Source organism: Peromyscus maniculatus, chromosome 14 (assembly GCF_049852395.1).
Source record: "Peromyscus maniculatus bairdii isolate BWxNUB_F1_BW_parent chromosome 14, HU_Pman_BW_mat_3.1, whole genome shotgun sequence".
Lineage (NCBI taxonomy): Eukaryota > Metazoa > Chordata > Mammalia > Rodentia > Cricetidae > Peromyscus > Peromyscus maniculatus.
Genome location: NC_134865.1, coordinates 4,399,636 through 4,420,400, shown reverse-complemented (window position 1 = coordinate 4,420,400; position 20,765 = coordinate 4,399,636). Strand labels below are relative to the sequence as shown.

The following is a 20,765-nucleotide window of genomic DNA, read 5'->3' as shown; positions in this document are numbered from 1 at the left end:
TCCTTTAAGCTATCTTTCTTAATGAAGCTCCTCTCCAGGTTTCAGAGTCAAGTGTCTCCCTCCCTTTAAGGCCCCATTACACTGTTTTTAATGCAATAATCCTTTTTTCTAATGCTCACCCACCTAAAAAAAAAACCAAAACCAAAACCAAACAAACAAAAACCCACTAATTCTGGAAGGGCAATGGTTCATCAGCTCCTTTGCAGAGCTGACCACTGTGGCTCACTCTATCTACATCTGTAGCTGTATCTATACCCCTCCCTGAACACTGCCTCATAATACAAAAGTAGTTTTCACTCTTGAGGGAATAACAGAAACATTGTCATTGCCCAATTCATTCATTATAAAAGCATTGACTGTATTTGAGCCTTATGTTTCCCACCAATTTTCTTACAATTGTGTTAGAATGAAACACCTCTGATGAAGTGTATACAGTCTCAGGCTTGGGTGGAGACCTCACGGTCCAGATGGGCTGGTTCAGTCACTTGGACCAATTATCAACCCTTGGAAGGTGGGCACTAAGCCATGCTAGAAATAGGCACAATAGCTGTTTTTTTTTTTTTCTGTTGTTGTTTTTAATGAAATGCTGCAGTGCTGTGTTTTTCTTCCCAGAATCTCCACCTCTAGTGTAGTACCTTACTGGGCCTCCCTCCCTAACATGTGACCACTGGTCAGCCGTGTGTCTAACTTCCATGAGAGCTTGAACGGTACATACAGCCTTTACTTCCCTTTTTCTTCCTCTAAGCAGTTGTGGTTTACATCTTGCCGGTCCTTTAGATTTTTCTTTTCATCTAATAAAATTGTTTTTTTAACTCCTGCTTTAGTCCATTCTTAAGATATGTTATTAATGAGACTAAGAACCCTAATGGGACTTTAATTTGCCCTTATTAATTGTTTCTTTTTAAACCTCTGAATTGCCATCCAATGATTAGGCCCTTGAAGCACCCGGCATACCTCCTCCCTCCCCGTCTCTCTCCTTTCCTTCCTCTCTTTCTCTGTCTTTTGAAAATTGTGTAAATATGTGTTAATAAGGTCTAATGATACATTTCTTCCTTAGGTTCTGTGCCTCATTCCTAGTCCGGCTCAGTTGCCGTTTGTCTTAGGATTCTGGCTGATCAGGGTCAGTGACATCCTCCTGTGTGTTTTCATATTACTTTGGTAACACATTAAAGCAAATGTCAGACTATGTCAGGTATTAAAGTTACTCAGTGTCATAACACTTGAATATTATGAATTAGGCTCTATGCACTTCTCTTTCTTCCCAAAGCCACTTTGCCATCATAATTATTTAGCAAATATTTTCATTGACTGTGCACCGTATCCATTAATTATTTCTACAATTGTCACACACTTGCTATTTCTTTGTGTAGTATGTGCCCTTTGCCGTCACTTTCATTTTGTTAGCCTTGCCCCTCACAATTGAATTTCCAAGGCACATACACTGTGTTCAATATTGTGGCAGGTTTTTCTCTCTTAGGTCAGACAATTCCAAAACTTTAGTGGGTTTTCAACTAAAGTATTTTCACCTGCCATGTCCAACATTTATTTTGTGTTGTTTAGCAACATCTTTTAAAGTATTCAGCACATTTTAACATGGCACTTAGTAAGTCTTTTGAAGGCACTTTTATCCTAAAATACTCAAAGGTTTCTTGACCATTTGAAAGTTGGATATTAATAACAGGAAAGGGAACAACAGCTCCAGAGGCCACAGTTTCCATCAGACCCACAATAAGAGAATCCGTGGCTAATATGTAAAGTTAAATTAAATTATAAAATACAAAAAATGATTAAATAAAATATTTTATGTGAAAAACTAACATGAAACTAAAATATTAAGAAAAAAATTGCTATTTTATTTAACATGCAGTGTTAGCCAACTATATTATCTATTCAAACACGGGTAAGTCACCTAGAATTCCCTTGCTGACTTGTTTCTGTACCACACAGTAAACTGTACAGGACTAATGCAAGTCAGCAGAACTCCAATAAATGTTTAATAATTCTTGAGAGCATTTTAAATTTTAATACAGAGCTTTCAGAGTTTTAATAAAACACATTTATGGAACAAAACCTTTTCCTCAAATAAACAATGCTAACAGTAGAACATTCTTCTTGGTGAGATTTAGGTACACCGGTATGAATTATGTAACGATTCTCTGTAACTCTGACTGACATGCATACTGGTCTTCCCAAAGGACAGATGAAAACAACATATCTTTGTGTGTACTCTGAGTCTAAAATTTTCTTGGTCTGTGCACATACTTAAGGAAATGTAGACACTGTGTAAGAGTAGAGTTGTGGTCTAGTGTCTCCCTGGGAAATTTGCTGAACACAATGGCCTCTTAACTCTAACAGTAGTAGGTAGAGTCCAGTCAGGCTGCTGTTCAGGTCCTACCCTCTGCAGCTGTGCCTCTCTCCATCCTGGAGAAGAGGACAGTCTGTAAAGAAGAGGACGACGGGAAAGGCCACAGAAGAAGCACTACTGTTTGCAGGAGACAATCACCCCACTGTTACCATGGCCAAACACTATGTTTCACCTTGGCCTATGACCGGGGTGATAAACTGTCATGAGTCTGTCTAATAGGAATTAAAATGCTTGAACGGCACTGTAGTGGGTAGCCATTCCAGCTTGGTTCTGGAAGTTCCAACCCCCATTGAGACTCTGGCAACTGTCATGCCTACGAGGCGGGGTGAGGGGAGGCGCCGGGGGACCCGAGAGCTGGATGGGTCAGCGCTCTCTCTGGGCGCTCTCTCGGTGCCGGGACGCTGACTGGTGCAGATTGACTGTGCAGAGCTCCGGAGAACACCGCTGGACCCTGCGACCTACCCATTACTTAATTTGTGAGTTACGCCATTAAATAAATATCCTTTTAACTACGTGGAGTGGCCAAAATAATTTCTCCAATACGGCACACTTAGTGCTCACTTCCTTGACTATCACACTATTGAGAGAATGAACCCCCCAAAATTAGTATTTTCTCAGAAATCTCCTACTGGGAGAGGAAACAGCTGAAGCCTTCAGGACATCCAGAGGAGGAAACTGCCTCCTGGACAAAGATGTACAACTTGTCAGATGACCCTCTAAGAAAGACTTGGAGTTACAACAACATGGAAGACTGCTTCGTGGTACATTCTACAGCCATTCTCTAGAAATACACTTTTAATCAGCAAATTTCCCCAGGTCTCTTCCTTTCCTTTGGAAATAGAAAAGAACAAAGCAGAAAATCCAAGGAGATGGGCTTCATCCGTTTTTTCCTCTGTTCTCGTGCTCACTTCTGTCTCTCATTCATTGTGCACCATAGTCTCGAGCTCACAAGCACTATCATTGCACCTGTGCGGACGCTTGCTGTCTTCCACAGTTACAGTAACCAGATGGCCAGCAGCAACCTGAATTGTGAAGTCATTTCCAGGTGGTCATCGTTAGGCTTACGCACTAACGTCTCTGCAACTCGCTTAACCCACAAAGTCTTGTTCTTTTCCCTGTCTTATAAAATCCTCTTGCACACTTAACAAGAGAGAAACACAACCCTCCAATCCCATGTTGAGGCTTTCGCTGTATTTGCTCATCAGATGTCTCACCATGAATTCCAAGGAAACCTGATTCTGCTTTCCTTTTCAAGGCCTGATGTACATATTTCTGAGTTTACTATAAACACACATGTTTGTCATGTCATGTGCAGGAATCCATGCAAGCTGATGAGCACCGGAGACTTCACTATGGAGTGAGGGGAGAAAGCAGTAGAATGTTTTAAAGAAAAAAAAACCCTATGGAAATGAAAACTATACTCTACCAATTATGTTCATATAAAGGAAGAACAGCCCTGTGAGGATATTCTAAGAATTTTATTTTAACGGCTGATAATTTATGCTTCAATTTGCATGCATTTTCTTTAGGAGGCACACAAAGAATCTATATTTCACAAAACTGAATAATGACATTTAGAGTCTGATACAGTTAAATTTGTAACTGAGACCTTTACAGTGATGCACAGGAAGTACTTTAGGTGACCCGGAGTCTAGCCTAAAATACAGTTTCAGCAGTGAAATATTAAGACAAGGATAAACTAACATGATTTTCTCAGATTAAAATCAATATCATAAACGTGACATAAGTATTTCTGAGACTTTCCCCATCCCCTGTTTGCTTCTTCTTCTTCCTTTAAGGTTCATATCTAATCTCAACTCTCTGGGCAACTGTCCTGTATCTACACTGCAGAAGCACTTACAGCATCCACAGAAGCATGATCAAAGTTCAAGTCAAGTGTCTGCCTTCTACAGACTGTATCAGGCTGCCGGGTACTGACCTCAGAGCAATGTCCGTCCAAACTGTCTCCATATGGTATAGAGCCCAGCATGTAAAGAATTTAGTAGGGGAATTGAAAATGAATGGCTATTTAAACACAGAAAACAGCTAATGGTTACAATAAGGACAATTTCCAAACTTGCAGAACTCTGTGTGTGTTTGTTAATATTGAACTAATTAGAAAATAATATATAATTTATGTCATGTACATTGTAGTTTTCAGTATCCTATAAACGCATGAATAAACCCTGAAACAGACATAGCCTATCTAAAGTTTTCCTAAATATAACTTGCCACTTTCCTAAATCATTGTTTTTTAAAACTGTTACTAATTCTGCAAACTACAAGTTTCCTTCAGGGATATTTCCCATTTTAATCAGTCTTAAGTATCATTAACACATGTGCTGACTATGGGGCTGTGATTTAAGGAAGATTTCTGTGCTATGCAGAAAGGTCTCATGGCAACAAAGCCTCATCTTATTGTCCTGTACATATCCCTTCAAACAGAGTAACAACTGAGAATTAATGTTAGATTCCTGTGCAACACTAGGCTCAAAAAGTTTAGAAAGAATTAAAAAGTATCACCCTAAAACAGTGTAAATTTAATGTAAAAAAATGCTTAAATATAAAAAATCCACTGACCACCTGGCCATTGCTAAATTTCTTCAAATAGTAACAATTACAAAAACCCAAAATTGAGAAGGCATTCACATTTCTGTAGTATAGGCTTTTTTTCCCCTCTCTTTTCTTGCTACTTTTTAAAATATTTTTTGATTATATAATTTAATTTAATTTTACATATCAGCCATGGATTCCCTTGTTCTCCCCGCCTCCTGTCCCTCCCCCACCTTCCCCCCCAGCCTACCCCCCATTCCCATCTCCTCCAGGGCAAAGACTCCCCTGGGGATTGAGTTCATCCTGGTAGATTCAGTCCAGGCAGGTCCAGTCCCCTCCTCCCAGGCTGAGTCAAGTGTCCCTGCATAAGCCCCAGGTTCCAAACAGCCAGCTCATGCACTGAGGACATCTCCTGGTCCCACTGCCTGGATGCCTCCCAAACAGATCAAGCTAATTAACTGTCTCACTTATCCAGAGGGCCTGATCCAGTTGGGGGCTCCTCAGTTATTGGTTCATAGTTCATGTGTTTCCATTCATTTGGCTATTTGTCCCTGTGCTTTTTCCAATCTTGGTCTCAACAATTCTCGCTCATACAAACCCTCCTCTTTCCCGCCAATTGGACTCCTGGAGCTCCACCTGGGGTCTGGTCATGGATCTCTGCATCTTGTTCCCTCAGTCGTTGGATGGGGTTTCTAGCACGACAATTAGGATGTTTGGCCATCCTATCACCAGAGTAGGTCAGTTTGGGCTTTCTCTCAACCATTGCCAGTAGTCTATTGTGGAGGTATCTTTGTGCATTTCTGTGGACCTCTCTAGCACTTTGCTTCTTCCTATTCTCATGGGGTCTTCATTTATCATGGTCTCTTGTTCCTTGTTCTCCCTCTCTGTTCTTGATCCAGCTGGGATCCCCCGCTCCCCTAAACTCTCTTTCCCTCGACCCTTGCCCTTCATTACCCCTCCTCACGTCCAGGTTGTTTCTATAATGGACCACATGTCCAGTTATTTATACGTACTTATTAACAATTGTTCCATTTTTTTATTTGCTCACTCAACCAATTCATCTAAATTTCCTCTCTATTCTCAGGGGTTTTATTATATTGACGCAGTCTGAGACTTTCTTCTATGGCACAGCTTGTGCTTGTAACATATCTGTTTTCATATTGAAGTGCTACTTTGAGCATAGAATTCTATGATGTAGAGATAAATTGTTTAATGGTATGTACAGAATTCCCAAATTTCAGCCACGAGAACTGTACAGACTACTCCATTGCACCATAGGTAACATGAAACACAAGCCAGATTCAGAATGAAGAGAGACACACTTGTGAGTTTAAGAATTATCTTCTCTAGTCCTTCTCTCAAAATACAATTTACTGGGGGTCCAGACTCATGACCATAACAGTTCTGTGTTCAAATAAAACCCGTTGTTCCTGAACTTGACTTAATGCTATGATTTTGTCACATGGATACCTCAACAGTTTTTGTTAAAACCTACATTTTTTTAGTCTTATTAGACAAATTACAACATCCATCTTGTTTTATCTTGTCCTGAGACTGAAACATCCAATCAAATAGTATGTCTATCTACTGAAGAACTTTCTGTCATGTCAGTAGAAAATTGTGAAAATGCGGTGGGGGGGCAATGATGCTTGTACTCCCAAGGTAGAATAATAAAAACAAACAACAACAACAACAACAACAAAACCCAGCCCAGTAGAGTGTCAGGTTCATAAATTAGATCATAGCTGTATTAAACAACTATCTGTTTTGTTCTGACTACGTGCCATGAACTTTTTCCTAATGCTGACCTACACTGAACAATGCTGACAAGTCTTCACAGACTTACCCCTTGGAAAGCATCAGATCTGTGTGTAGAAAGAAGGAGAAGGCATAGATTATGTTTCTAAAAATCTTAATACAGCATTTTATTTCTAGGGTTGTGGTCTTTAGAAACCAAACGAATAGTTAGGATAACTTACTACAACTATTCTAATGTCTGTTAGGCTCTTCTTGAACAAATTCTGTTCTTTGGCCAACTAGAATTTTCCTTTTAGGGCCTCTGGCGATTTCATGAATTAAGGTTGGAAATTTCTACTTTGTCATCCATGATACCTAGTTCCGAACAGTCAAATGTAATTACCATATTTAAATTAATATCAGAACACAGTCTAGTAATAATTTCACAATTCTCCTTTTATTTTTCTGTGATCTATTCTAAGTTGAACAGTCAGTGAGGCATGTTTCCCTAAAATGAATCTGCTAAATAAAAGCTGTGATTCCAGTGTGTGTGTGTGTGTGTGTGTGTGTGTGTGCGCGCGCGCGCGCGTGCGCGTGCGTTTTTGTTGATTAGTTCTCAAACAAGAAATAAGTGAACAAAATAGGAGAAGCAAACTAAGTAGGGTGATGTATATGGGTAGAAAATTCTGGAAAGTTACCCTTCAAAAATAAAGGCAAATGACCCTGGGATTTTTTTTAACGCTTACAAGGAACTCTTACATGGATGTCACTTGGTAAAATGTTGCCTATGATACTAATGTAGGTAGTCCATGGATAACTGCTGATTGAATAAATATGTATCATCAGTTCCATCAAAACCATAAATAAATCTGTCTGATCATGCTAGTTCAAATATTTAGAGATCAGATAGATATAAAGAAGCTTTGCCTAAGCTAGGGTAGGAGCCATATCCAAATACAATTACTTTTAATATTCCAACTTCCTTTCACATAGATTATGTATCAGATAAAACCTGAGTATATTTTAGAACAAAGAATCACAAAAAGCAAGAACATTTTTGTCAGCCTTTCATATAGACTGTAAGTAATAAAAATCAATCCAGCGTGAACTGCACTTGGGAACCAAGAGATGGCCCAAAGCTGCATGTGCATCAAATGTGTCTAAGGGTCAAAATGCTGCCTGACTGGAAGAGTCAAGCTGTCTGTAAGCACCTGCAACAGGGTGCTTTTCTCCCCTACCCAAGCTCTATGAGTTCAATGTATAGTTCTCACCCAGCACTGTGTGAGAATCTTCATTTCAAACAATCTGGTACCTGATGATTGGCAAAGCAACAGACTGGCAAAGTACACACAGGTCTTTCAAACATTCTGAGAGTTAACCTAGCACATTCTCTCAGAAAAGCACTGGCCTTTTCCTCTTCTAGAGGTACACTTTAGACAAGAGAAAAGGATAACACATTTTCATTTTTTAACTTTAAGAATTCCCCTCCAATATATGTTTTGTATTTATTTTCATTGTGAGGACACAGTACCATGGTATTCTCCCAGAAGTCACACCTGACAATTTTAAGAAAAGGTCTCTATTAGCAGAAAAAAACTTTGCTTATGTACTTTTTTTTAAATTTAAGTGCTCTTAAATTATCTGTCAGGGTTTATGTCTTAGATATGAACCATTTTGTTGAATTTTAAATTTAGAAACATGCTTCAGCCTTAGTCAGGGGTTCAACTTTATTAATGTGATTTTTTTTTTTTTTTTGGTTTTTCGAGACAGGGTTTCTCTGTAGCTTTGTGCCTTTCCTGGAACTCACTTGGTAGCCCAGGCTGGCCTCGAACTCACAGAGATCCAACTGGCTCTGCCTCGCAAGTGCTGGGATTAAAGGCGTGTGATTTTTAGTGCTACAAGCACTGTGGAGAATGTAAAAATGCTGGCACAATTTTACTTAAAGCTTAACTTTGTAACTGCTACTGATTTTGTTTACACAGTTTTTATAAAACCTCATGTAAATCTAAATAAAAGTAAAAGCAACAATGTCTCGATTCAAATACTTACTAGATATTTAGGGTTGTAAGATTTAGACTTAATTTCAAAAGCAATGAATGCTTAGCTTCAGTGACTTCATGAAAATCAAATCATTTTAAAGGCGTTTTGCACCATGAGTGAGCCTCTTACCTGTACTGCTGGAAATATTAACGTCAATACTGATATCAGATATTCCTCCTCCTTTCAGAGAGGCCACACATGTGTAAGTCCCAAAGTCCGTGAATTTTAAATCAATGATATCCAAGTTTGTTGTTCCAGGGGATACATCCGGGTCAGTCTGTGTAATAACCATCCTCTCAGAACTTCTTAATGGACGACCATTTTTAAACCAACTAAATGTTAACTCCTCAGAAGGAACAGCTTCTACTTGGCAAGATATTTTCACCTCACGCCCAATCTGGATGTTGTCATCTTTGTGATAAGGATCAGGAGTGATCCAAAATCGTCCTTTTTTTAATGCTAAAACATAAAAATTTCACAAGGAGTTAGTGTTACCTTCATATTTGTGGTGGTTCCGTCACTCTAGGTGATCATGTCTGGGCTGAAACAATAAAGCAAAGCAAAATAGAATGAGCATATGTTTTGTTGCTAATTTTTTGTCATGTACACTATAAATCTTAACAGTTACTCCAGAAAAAGAAAATCTGAACAAGAACCCGTTTAAAGATTCTCAACACTGGATTTTTATGCATTAGGCAATGCGTGACTGTAATAGAAAAAATAACACTTGAACTCTACTCACAGTTGTTGCTCTAGTTAGGTCTTGGTTGCTGTGGGTAAAACACTTACCAAAATCTATTCGGGGAAGGAATGGTTTTATTTCCACTTACACTTACAGTCTGCTAGTTATTGAGGAAAGTAGGAACTGAAGCAAAGACCATGGAAAACAGAATTGCTTACTGGCTTGCTCACTCCCTGTGGCTTGCTTGGCATCTCTCATTATGTCGTCCCAGCCCACTTGCCTGGGGATGACATTGCACAGTCGACTGGGCCCCCTACATCAAGTACCATTTAAGAAAGTGTCCCATAGTTATGCCCACAAGCCAATCCAATGTAGGAAACACTTCAACTCTACATCCCTCTTTCCAGGTAGGTCACATTGGCAACATTAGCTAACTATGACAATGGTATTTAACTATGCCATGCCATGAACATGCCTGGGGTGGAGGTTATGGATTCCTAGGGGCCTGAACTCAGCTTGAAAGTGTAGAAACAATAGGGAATAAATTATTCCTATTATGGCTGCTTTTCTTATGAACACTTTTCTGTTTTACACTATTGTCTCTACTTCCCTTCACCTCAACATTGGCCTCCATGCATATGAAATGTAACTTATACAGTGGAGCTGTATCAGAATAAAATATTGGACACCAACTTTTGACTTCAAAGCTACAACCACAGGGATAGTATCAGAAGTCAAGTGTCCGTACTGGACCTGCAGACATAAGAGGCTACAGAACAGCATTTGCTGGCATCTCTGAACCTAACACAAGTTCCCTCAGTTAGTCCTGGGGAGATCAAGGACTGTACATGCGCACAGAATGAATAAGAGATAACTAAGTTTTGAATCTGAAAACACATGTTATCTAAGTTTCCTTACTTGTTAGTCTTAAGAGTTTTGTCTGCTTTATGCATTGTGTCTCAGGAGAAGTAAAAAACCATGAAAAACAACAATTGCATGCCTCTTTGTATTCAAGACATTGTTGTAAGTTCCTTCTCCAAGACCAAGACACTCAGTTCAGCCCTAATTATTTGAGATGAACAACACAGAAATCACCTTTGGCAATGCATGAGGTCATCATTTCCAATAATTTGTAATTGCAATTTATTTATCAAGTTCTTATGATACATAAATCTAGGGAAACTAGGCAATGTACATCTGAAATATTTTACAAACTTCAGGAAATCTTAATCACAAAAAAGAACATCACTAATTAGTATTTTGAAAATGCAGTTTTGATGATAATGAAAACTCTGAAGACAAATAATTACAGCACATTTAATACTATTCTTTATTGAATTTTTCATAATAATAACATGCAATCTTTGAATCTTATTTTTGTGGAAACATATCTTTATAAGTAAGTTACTGTAGGGCAAAATGATGATACATTGAGTTATTCTACTATGTAGAGTGATGTGTTATGTTCTCAGAAGCACTGAAGCTAAATCCACTCTCCCCAGAAAGGAAAGGTCATTTAAAAAGTGGTCACATCTGGCTACTATATTTGCTATAAGATATTGTGTACATATAATTTAAATGTAATAATAGTTCTACTGCACAAAACAGTTTAGGAGGTCACAGAATAGTCCTTCTTTAAAAAATATTAAAAGTACCAACATTTTGTTTTTAGTATAATAACACATAAATCAGTTTAATTTCTAAACATATCCTTACCTCATTTCACAAGTAAATAGAAACTTAAATGGAATTATTATTCATTGCCATTATTGTGAAAAAATAAATTATATGTATCAGCTTAACAAATATAACTTCATACTAATATGAGAGTACATTTGGGTACTATTAAAAATAATTTTAATAAAGTGATTTGTTGATTGACATATATAAACAAATGTAACAAACACTTGGATGTTCATGTGATTGAGATCCATTAACACACAGTACTTTTGTGCAGTTCAGCATTTTGCACGGAAAACAATTAATGCATTATTGACACCAGAAGCACTTCACATTAATCAGCCAAATTGGATTGAAACTGCTAAAGTAAAAAAAAAAAAACCCTGATAAAACATGTGAAATCAATATTCACATTATATGTTACAGGCTGTTTTACTCACAGAAAAGTGATTTGTAAAATCCTAAGTAAAAAGACTAAAGATTAAATAGCTACAATCAATGATATTAAATGTCATACATAATTGCAGTATTTTATAACAATACAATCAAACATATTTTAATGAACTACAAAAACAATAGAATAAATTTAATGCCAAAGATATTTGATCTCAGTCTAAAATCATTCAATGAGTTAAGCCAATCATACTAGACTTCCAAAGGATACAAAAGTTAAAGAGAAAAAGAAGGACAAACAGGTCTCTTTACTCAACTACAGGTAAAGACTATCAGAATAAGGAGTCTGAGTCTCTCAGCTGGACAGCGATCTTTTTATGTTTGTTTATGTTTTTCCCTTTGTCTAAACAACTGATTATGGACACAGAAGAGAAATAGTCTAAACAAAATAAAATATAATTGTGTGTACAGGAGGTATGTTTATCTACACTAGCAGGGGAGTAAAATTTATTAGATTTTCTAACTCAATTTGTTCAGAAATCTAAAAGACTAGCTCTGTAAACTAGCATGTGTAAACAGCAGCTTGTGACTATCTTCTCATTTCTATGAGGTCCTCAATGGGTTATCTAATTTTTATGGTCAAGTTTGTCCTTCATAAAAATAGGAGGTGATAGTACTAGGCTCTCTCAGAGACACACTGTGAGAAATAACTCATTAGCAATTGTGTTTGAGCTTTGAAAATATAAAGTGTTTAATATAGTTAATAAGCTGTGAGGCAGGTCCCTTCATTTATAATTGAACACTCTCCTTTTCAGTGAACAATTTCTGATTAAACAATGCTAATTTAAAGTCATTTCTTGCCACCATTCAAGATTTCAACCTCTTCAAATCAATCAGAGATAAGTGCTGAAGTATAATAGGTGTCCAACAGACTTAAGAGACAGTAGAGCACTAAAGCATTCTTTAAAAAAGAGAGGAGAAATCCCTTTCTCCAGATGTAATTTATTAGCCCAATATTGAAAATCCCCTAACACCACCCTAAAAGAACATTATATTTAGCTTAATGTATCATTGAGTGTAATGGACAGACCTCAGAAGGTATTTATTTAGTCTGGCAGCGCTTGTAAAATTTTGGCGTGAATCTAACCTATGTTCTGAATAGCCAGTTTGGAAATGTAATACACACACAATAGATTACGTCTTTGTCTTAGGCTTGAGACAAGCACAAGCTTGAAAGAAGTCTAGATTGTGGATTCCACAGAAGGAGACCGTAGGATTGTATCTTGATCATAGATATAAATTTAATATTATAAAATACATTTCTTTTAGACTGAAGAAACGCAGCCTTCAATGGAATATATATGCCCCACCCTCTCCTCCCAGCCTCAGGAATCAATGTGCAAGGGGAAGCATAACGAGTGTATGATCCAGAGGCAGTAGATGAGTACAAAAAAGCCGTAGCTCTTGGAAACAGCAGGACAGCTGCACACACGATCCCACAGTGGTTATGACAGCATGCAAAAGATGTGTGCAAGCCCAAGCCACACCAAATTCCAGCATGAAGAGGGGAGCTGAGCACTAAGTCCTACCCCTACTTAGGAGTTATTGGAAGTTGTCAACTGTTGGCAAAGGTGGAGTCATTTTTTTATATGAGGTAGACCTTGATAAGTCTGCCACACTCTAATATAAGGTCACATATCCAAAAATATATGGGCATCACAAAGTGCTCTTGTAAAAGAAAAAGACACAAAGTTGAATGGGTAAGGAAGGAGTGAATCTGGAAAGAGTTTAGGGATGGTGAGTGTTTATGATCAAAACACATGTACCAAAGTCTAGAAGAACTAATAAAACATTAAAATGTCGATTTCATTTTGTTAAAATATAAGTTAGACAATAAGTAGCAGTATGACAATTGAAACAATTGATGGAGAAAACACAATAAACATAGCAACTGAGAAAGCATCTCTTTGGAAATGAGAAGTTTTTGTCAGCTTTTGAACTTCTGATAAGAATTTGTTTCCTGAAGACAATGAGACAGAGAGGACTCCAATTGCCAATCCAAATTGCTGAATTAGTAAAAACATGGACTACAGGAATAGTTCAGTGGTTCAGAGAACTGGCTGCTCTTCAAGAGGTCCAAGGTTTGATTCCCAGCATCCACATGGCAGCTCACAATCATCTCCAACATCAGTTCCAGGAGGGCTGCTGCCTCTTCTGGCCTCTGTGTGCATACATGCGGTGCACAGATATGCATGAAAGCAAAACACCCAATACATAAATATAAATAGTGAAAAGACCCTCCAGATACACCTCAGCTTCAGTTAGATAGAATTCTGGATGAAAAACTTTATAAACTGTTACTGAGAGAAATGGACACAGAAATCATTAACGGTACAATCAAATGAATAAGGCATTGATTTTTTCTTATTCTCTGCTAAAGAGAATTAAATATTTGTTTGAGAAATGAGGTGTTTTCCAGCCCCACCAGTTGCCAATTGAATACGCAGTTGGAAATAAGATTACATCAGCAATGATATGAAATAGAATTAACATTGGTATATTTTATCTCTTCCTTTATAATTAGGCACCCACTGCCTTAGGGGAATATGAGCAGCTTCAGAGCAATGCCACATCTCATTCTTCTGTATTGCTCCCAATACAAACATGATACCTTTTTATATATTATTTTATATATTTAGTCAACAATTTCCATTAAACTTAATATAAATGAGCATTTCAAAGCATTTGCTTTGCAAATACTAATTGCTTGCATTCACTTGTTGTGAAATAATCCTTCTGTACACTGTGGAAATGTGTTGCTGTCATTGTTAATAAAAATCTGATTAGCTGATAGCTGATAGCTAGGCAGGATTTTGAGGGCAGAAATAATTCTGGGAAGAAGGGTGTAGTCAGAAGAATCGCCAGGAGATGCAGAGGGAGCAAGACATGATGGAAGACAGGTAACACCACAAGCTATTCTGGCAACACATAGATTAATAGAAATGGGTTAATTTAAGTTTTAAGATCTAGTTAGTAATAAGCCTGAGCTATCAACCAGGCATTTATAATTAATATCAAGTCTCTGTACTGTTTATTTGGGAACTGGCAGATGGGAAAGAAAAGTCCACCTACATTCAGTGTGCAATGTCTGTGTTCCCTTTTATTTTATTTTACTGTCTTATACTCTTGAGGTTCACTGGGTGTGGGGAATGAGACAGAAGAAGAGATTGATGAATACACAGAGGCAAGGATCCAACAATACATGATAGTTAGCCTATACTAATCTAAGGACATTGGTGAGAAAAAAGACTAACACAGAAGTTCTAATTCCAGTGTAGCATCTGATTGTGTGAATACCATGGGTCATCAGTGTATATCATGATCATGAGATATCAGTGTCAAATATGCCATTCTCAAAAGGGGACCTAATTTCAGGTTAGAGTACTCTTTACTTGTATGAGAGCTCAAGAGATAATCAATTCTGATGAAAGATGGAAGATTGAGGGAAAGAGACACTTAGAAACTCTGCTTCAGAAAGTTAACAAGGCTTGTGTTAAAACAAAGTAGATTAAGGTATGATAATTGAGTGTCAGTAGAGTTCGCTTTTGAAGAGAAGTGTTCAGAGCTCTGAATATGCTTGCATGCATGTTGCCACATTCCTGGAGACTGGTTGTACCTGCTTCTTTGTGAAAAATTTCCTATGTCTTATGCCCCAGAAAACCAAGTGAGGAAATTGGGTGCTACAGGATGAGTCATTGAAGCATTTTGAAAATGTATTATATTCCTGATATCTCAAGATTTCCATTGAAAGCATCACAAAATAACCAACAATATAGATTCTCCAGGAGAAATAAAATTTCTGATAAAAAAGCCAGAACACAAGAGGTAGATCTTGACTTTTTATGTCAAGTACCAAATGATACACTGAAGTTGTCAAAAGGTTCAGAGCTATCTAAGAAACTTGTTAGCACTAAGGTAGTCAGTGTACTTGTAATATTTTAACAAAATATTAAATTTTCAGTTTGCTCATATCTTGGAAACAGAGACTTTCATATATGTAAGTAGCTTTAAAAAGAAATTACTATATTATGATTAGTTGTGAAGTTACGAGAGTTGATACAAATGGTAAATCTTAATTTTTTTGAGGAAGAAGTAATCTAAGTTTATTTACATTGCATATTATAAAATCTATGATTTAAGAGTAGAAAAGGATGGATGTTGTAGGATAGTTGGAAATTGGGAGAACTTTTTTGTTTTTCTTTCATTTTCTTTATGCACTACCAGTCATTATATATCCATTTCCTTATTGACACTCAAATTGCCCATCAATGGTCACTGAAGTGGGAGTTCATTAGCAGTGTAACAACAACAAATGACATCACTTCCTAGAGCACCCTTAATAATTTGAATGAAGAACTAGATGCTGAAAGGTAGTTGGAGTTCTATTTCATTGTAAAGTATCCATGCTCCACTTATTCTGTCAGTTTACTTGAAGTTAATCACCATACTAGTCATTCAAATGGTTTAATTCCAGTGTAGCTAAATTGTAGTGCTCATTTGAATGTTCTTACTCAATAAAACAACTGTATGTAGATCCAACTTAAAGGGGGCGGTACATCAGGCAGGCACACAATATGCTTTTTGAAGTAAGCCCTTCCTTGAAAAGACAGAAAAGTAGATGTATCTATCATCACTGTCATCATCATTTTGTTATTCCTTTTACTTCATCTTGATCTTAAGAGGAAACATAGAATGTTCATAAATTATCAAAATAGCCTCATAAGTGTCATATGTAAGAATATTTTCTCAGTATGGCTACCATGTAAGTGATATTATACATAGCCTAATGACTTATCACTAGCTATTTAAATAGGAACATATGAATCAGCACCATTTGCCGGCTGTCTGATGTTCAAAATTGGTATTATAAATTCACATTTCCATCAAATCTTAAAATACCTCTAAATTATTAGAAGCAAAACTATGTCCAAGGTTAAGTCTATGTCTTACTAAGTTTTTTTTTTTTCTTAAGTAAGATTAGAAACAGCCATTCAATGTTCTGGAGGTAGAAATTCCTGGGATAGCACAAATCTTTTGAAATTCTTTTTAAAATAATAGATCCTTAATATTTATTGAAGTGATTATGAGGCATTGGAAAACCAGCCTGACTAGTGAGACTGAAAGGAAATATGTAGTGCTGTCACCTAACTGTCTCCTTGTAGTATACTTAACAAATTATTTTTGACATGGGGGCAAAAACAATAAAAGGAAAGAGAAAAAGGAAATAGTGAGAGTAATTCTACTTAAAACACTTTCATTGTATTAGATGTCTTGTTCTAGTTTTGTTTTTTTTGGTTTCTTGTCTCTGGAGTTATGGTCTTTCCTTTTTCAAATGATTTATTCCTTCTGCCAACCTCTCTCACTGTACCCTACATCCAATTCTCCTCCAGTTATCCGCTTCCAAAGTTTCAGTAGTTTTCTTCCTAAGCTATTTCTTCAGACAAGGAACTTGTTTAGCTCACACTTAAATATTTCTCTTTACTGAGCTCATTCTTCAACCTGTCTGTGGCCCATTTCTTGATAAAATGGTGAGACACCAGTTGCCTCCAGTATACTATCATGTATTCATTCACTTAGGTAGGTTACACACAGTTGCTCTTTGAACTACTTCAGCCTTAAAGCCTCCAAGGCTAGCACTGGCCTTTTAACTAGTTAACATGATAAAATATTTTTAGTCCTTTCACAGTATTGTATTCTTTACATCTTTCATTTCACATTTCTTCATTGTCAGATAAAATTTAAGAAAATAAACAAGTTAGAGTCCCTCAGGGCTCATCGTACCTCTATCCCACTCTACCTCATTGGGGTTTTGTTGTTGGGATCCTAACATTGCAAGTGGGGTGTTTTCTGCCTCTTTTGTCTGTTTTGGGACCCCTTTCCTCCTCCTGAGTTACCTTGTCCAGACTTGATATGAGGGTTTGTGCCTAGGCTTGTTGCAGCTTGTTATTCTGTTTTTGGTTAATATCCCTGGGAGGCCTGCTCTTTTATGAAGGGAAATGAAATATCAGTGGATATGGGGAAGAGGGGTCTATGGGTAGGGGAACTGAGAGGAATGGAGGGAGGGGAGACTGGGGTCAGGATGTACTGTATGAGAGAAGAATACATAAAAATTAAACATTAAAATATAAAGAAATAAAAACTATAAACAAGTGGATTTTGCTCATTTGCCTCACAATTGTCATGTCAAGCTCCCTCATTCAGATTCCCAAACTGTAAATGCAAAGCAAGTCTTGTTGAAGGGGGAACTTTTTTTCTGAATTATTTTGACACAACTGCAAGCCACACAGATTTTTCTTAATAGTCTATGTTGTGTTTGGTACTTAGGTTTCAGGAACATGGAATTACTGTTTGTTTGTTTTGTTTCATTTCCTAAGATGATAAAAAATGTTGTAATCATATTTATATCCATTTCAATATAAGGGAAATAGGATTAAATAATTTAAACCTATTGTTTCATTTAGCAATGTAAACAAAACAAGAATAACATCAATGTACTAAGTAAATAAGCATAAAATACCTCTATTGTTTAGGAACTGGTGGAAATTATATTATCTGCTACTTGGTAAATAGATGAAATGTTAGTGCCACTTAGTCAACACCACAGAACCCTCCTCAGGATGACTAACATTTGTTTGACAGTTTTTTTCTGACTATAGGTTCCTGGCCTTATTTCCTAGTATCTGCGTAGAGTTTAGCCCTAACTTTGAAAGAGAAATAAGACAAATAATGATGGCTTAATAATAGTATGCAGCAACCTTCTCTCTAATTTTCTATCTGCTATCCTACCACTTAATTTTTTCACCATTTTTGCTTCATTGTCATTGAGTTCTATGTCTGTCCTTCATCACAGTATTATTAATGAAATCATACATTGGCAATTATTAAGTGTAACTTTATTTACTACTAAATTAAGTCCTGTGAAATGTCCAAGTGAAAGATATAGGATGAAGCTAGGAAATTCATTATGAGAAAGTTTTAAATACTAAAGAAAATGCTTATGGTTGCAATGCACACATACTCATATGCAAACCAGCCATACCATACATGCTGTAGTAAGTGGCTCAATGATGGAAAATCATGAGCAAAGAATATTTGAGAGATTAAAAGTTTAAATTTTCTCCTGTTATGCTTTTTCAAAATGATATACCTTGTTTATTATTTAATGCTCTAATGCTCTTGAGTTTCTGATACTATACCACAGAATAGTTATTTGCATTTGTTGATTACTAACATTGGAAAGAAGTGCCAAAATGAGGGATAAAGAAATTCTAGAGTGAACTAAATACAATGCTCAACACATATATTACTTAACATGTACAATATTTTCTTTTTATAGAACACATAATCCTTATTCTGAAAACTTTAAAGAAGATTGTAGCAATACAATTGTAGGATTGTTCTTTCTTTTCACTGAGGAACTCATGGCAAGTGAGATAATTCAGAGTCATAATAGGAAGAGAAAAATAGAAACTGGCCAAATAGGATAAAGACAGGAGTTATGACACTAAAGTTTTCCCTTAGCTACAAGCCAAAATGTCACCAGATACATGATCAATTTTGTCTTAGCCTGAGGCCAGATGTGCAAGAAGTGTTTAAGCCAAAAGATCTTTCCTTCAGGGATGCTAGAAGGAGGTCTGACTTCTTTCTGTTTTCTACAGAAGAACCTCTGCCTGGAGCCTATATTGTGAGGACATGACTGAACTGAGAGAAATCATTGGACAACCTGAAATTGGGTCAACTAAACTGACTACCTCTTCTTCTGCCATGCCTCATCCCAATTGCTGCCATGAATCCTATAAAAGAAAAACAAACAAACAAACTAAACAAATTCTTGACTCTTAGACTAGATGTCTGGTTCTATACCATTTCAGGGGAGCCAATCTGCTGCACAGGAGCTCTGTTTGCTTTCTTGACTATTATGTTTGATTCTATAACAAAATTCCTCCACTCTCATGCTTCTGTGGTCCACAAAGCTCATTATTTAAACTTCCTAAAACCCATGATTCCGCTGCAGTAGAAGTTTTGTGTGACTATGAGTGTCTGGTACACTAACAGCTGAATTAAAGTCCATCTGATGGAAGAAAAACCTCCATCAAACTCAAAACATATCCTATTTTTTCTATATCGGCACTAGTAGTGAATTTGTCAATCAAGGTGAACAAATAGCACCAGTTTTACTGAGGAAGCAAATGTGTATAGTCTAAGCTCAGACTGGTTCAGGCTAACTCAAGCATAAATCCAAAAACTGTGTTTTCTTAAGCAATGGGGAAGTAAATATGGATTTACTTTTTATGAAACTAATCTTAAAAGGCAGTTGTTGATAGTATCAATACATGTTGTAGCATATTGCTGATATTATTCTTTAGAGATTGTGTCAAAATATGTGCTTTAAGAAATTATGGGACTAGAACTGAGAAGTAGAGAGGGAGATGAAAGAGAAGGATAAAGGGAGAGACAAACGATCCTAAAGGTCATTCAGAAATCATATTGAAACCTAATACTGTAGAAGCTTCCTAAATATAAATGGAGTCGCCAAATAATAGGAGAGACATTATACCAACTAGACATCTCCAGGAATGGGCTACATCATATTGAGTTATTGGCTTAAATAGCCTATGGAAACCTCCAAACATCACAAATTATTGCCAAGTCTATTGGTTACTCTCCGTAACCTGATGGTAAGGCCCTATTGCTAAAGATAACACTTACATGTATCATCAATGAGAAGTAGAAAGGATGCCTAACTAGAAACTTCACCCCTACTGACTAGTGTTTGAGGTTTTGGTCTGTACTGAGCATTCTATTGTAGGAAATCATCAACATTTCCCAGTTATAATCACTACGACCTACAACAGTCACTTGCCTATAAGACAATAGTGATGTAATAGTGGCTCAAATGCTATGGAAGTAACCAGCCAAGAACCTGAGAATTGATAGGTAATAGGCCTGTGGGGAAGCCTAATATATTATTCTGTTAAATAGACATAGAAATAATGATGCTTAATGACATACTGCTATATGCATAGATCAGTGCTTTGCTCAGATATCATCAAAGATGCTTCTTCTTGCAGTAGGTTGGAATTAAGAAGGAGAACTCCAATTGGAAAATATGCCGAGGGTGAGAGACTTTGATGTACTCAATTCTAACTGGAATGAATATCTTCCTTTAAGGCCTCTCCTCAGGGCTCAGGTATCTCTTCAGAAGAGGAAGCATGAAGATTTTAAATGCAGGAGGTGATCGGTGACCTTAAGGAA

General features: G+C 36.9%; 1 protein-coding gene across 3 annotated transcripts in view; it reads right to left on the bottom strand.

Moving 5' to 3' along the window:
- Mdga2 (MAM domain containing glycosylphosphatidylinositol anchor 2) overlaps positions 1-20,765 on the bottom strand; it is a 793,868-nt gene that overhangs the window by 193,142 nt on the left and 579,961 nt on the right. For all 3 annotated transcript variants that reach the window (XM_042260511.2, XM_076550567.1, XM_076550568.1), the window contains exon 7: positions 8,825-9,154. In XM_042260511.2, coding sequence (XP_042116445.1) covers positions 8,825-9,154 — 330 coding nt within the window. The remainder of the gene's footprint in view (positions 1-8,824; positions 9,155-20,765) is intronic.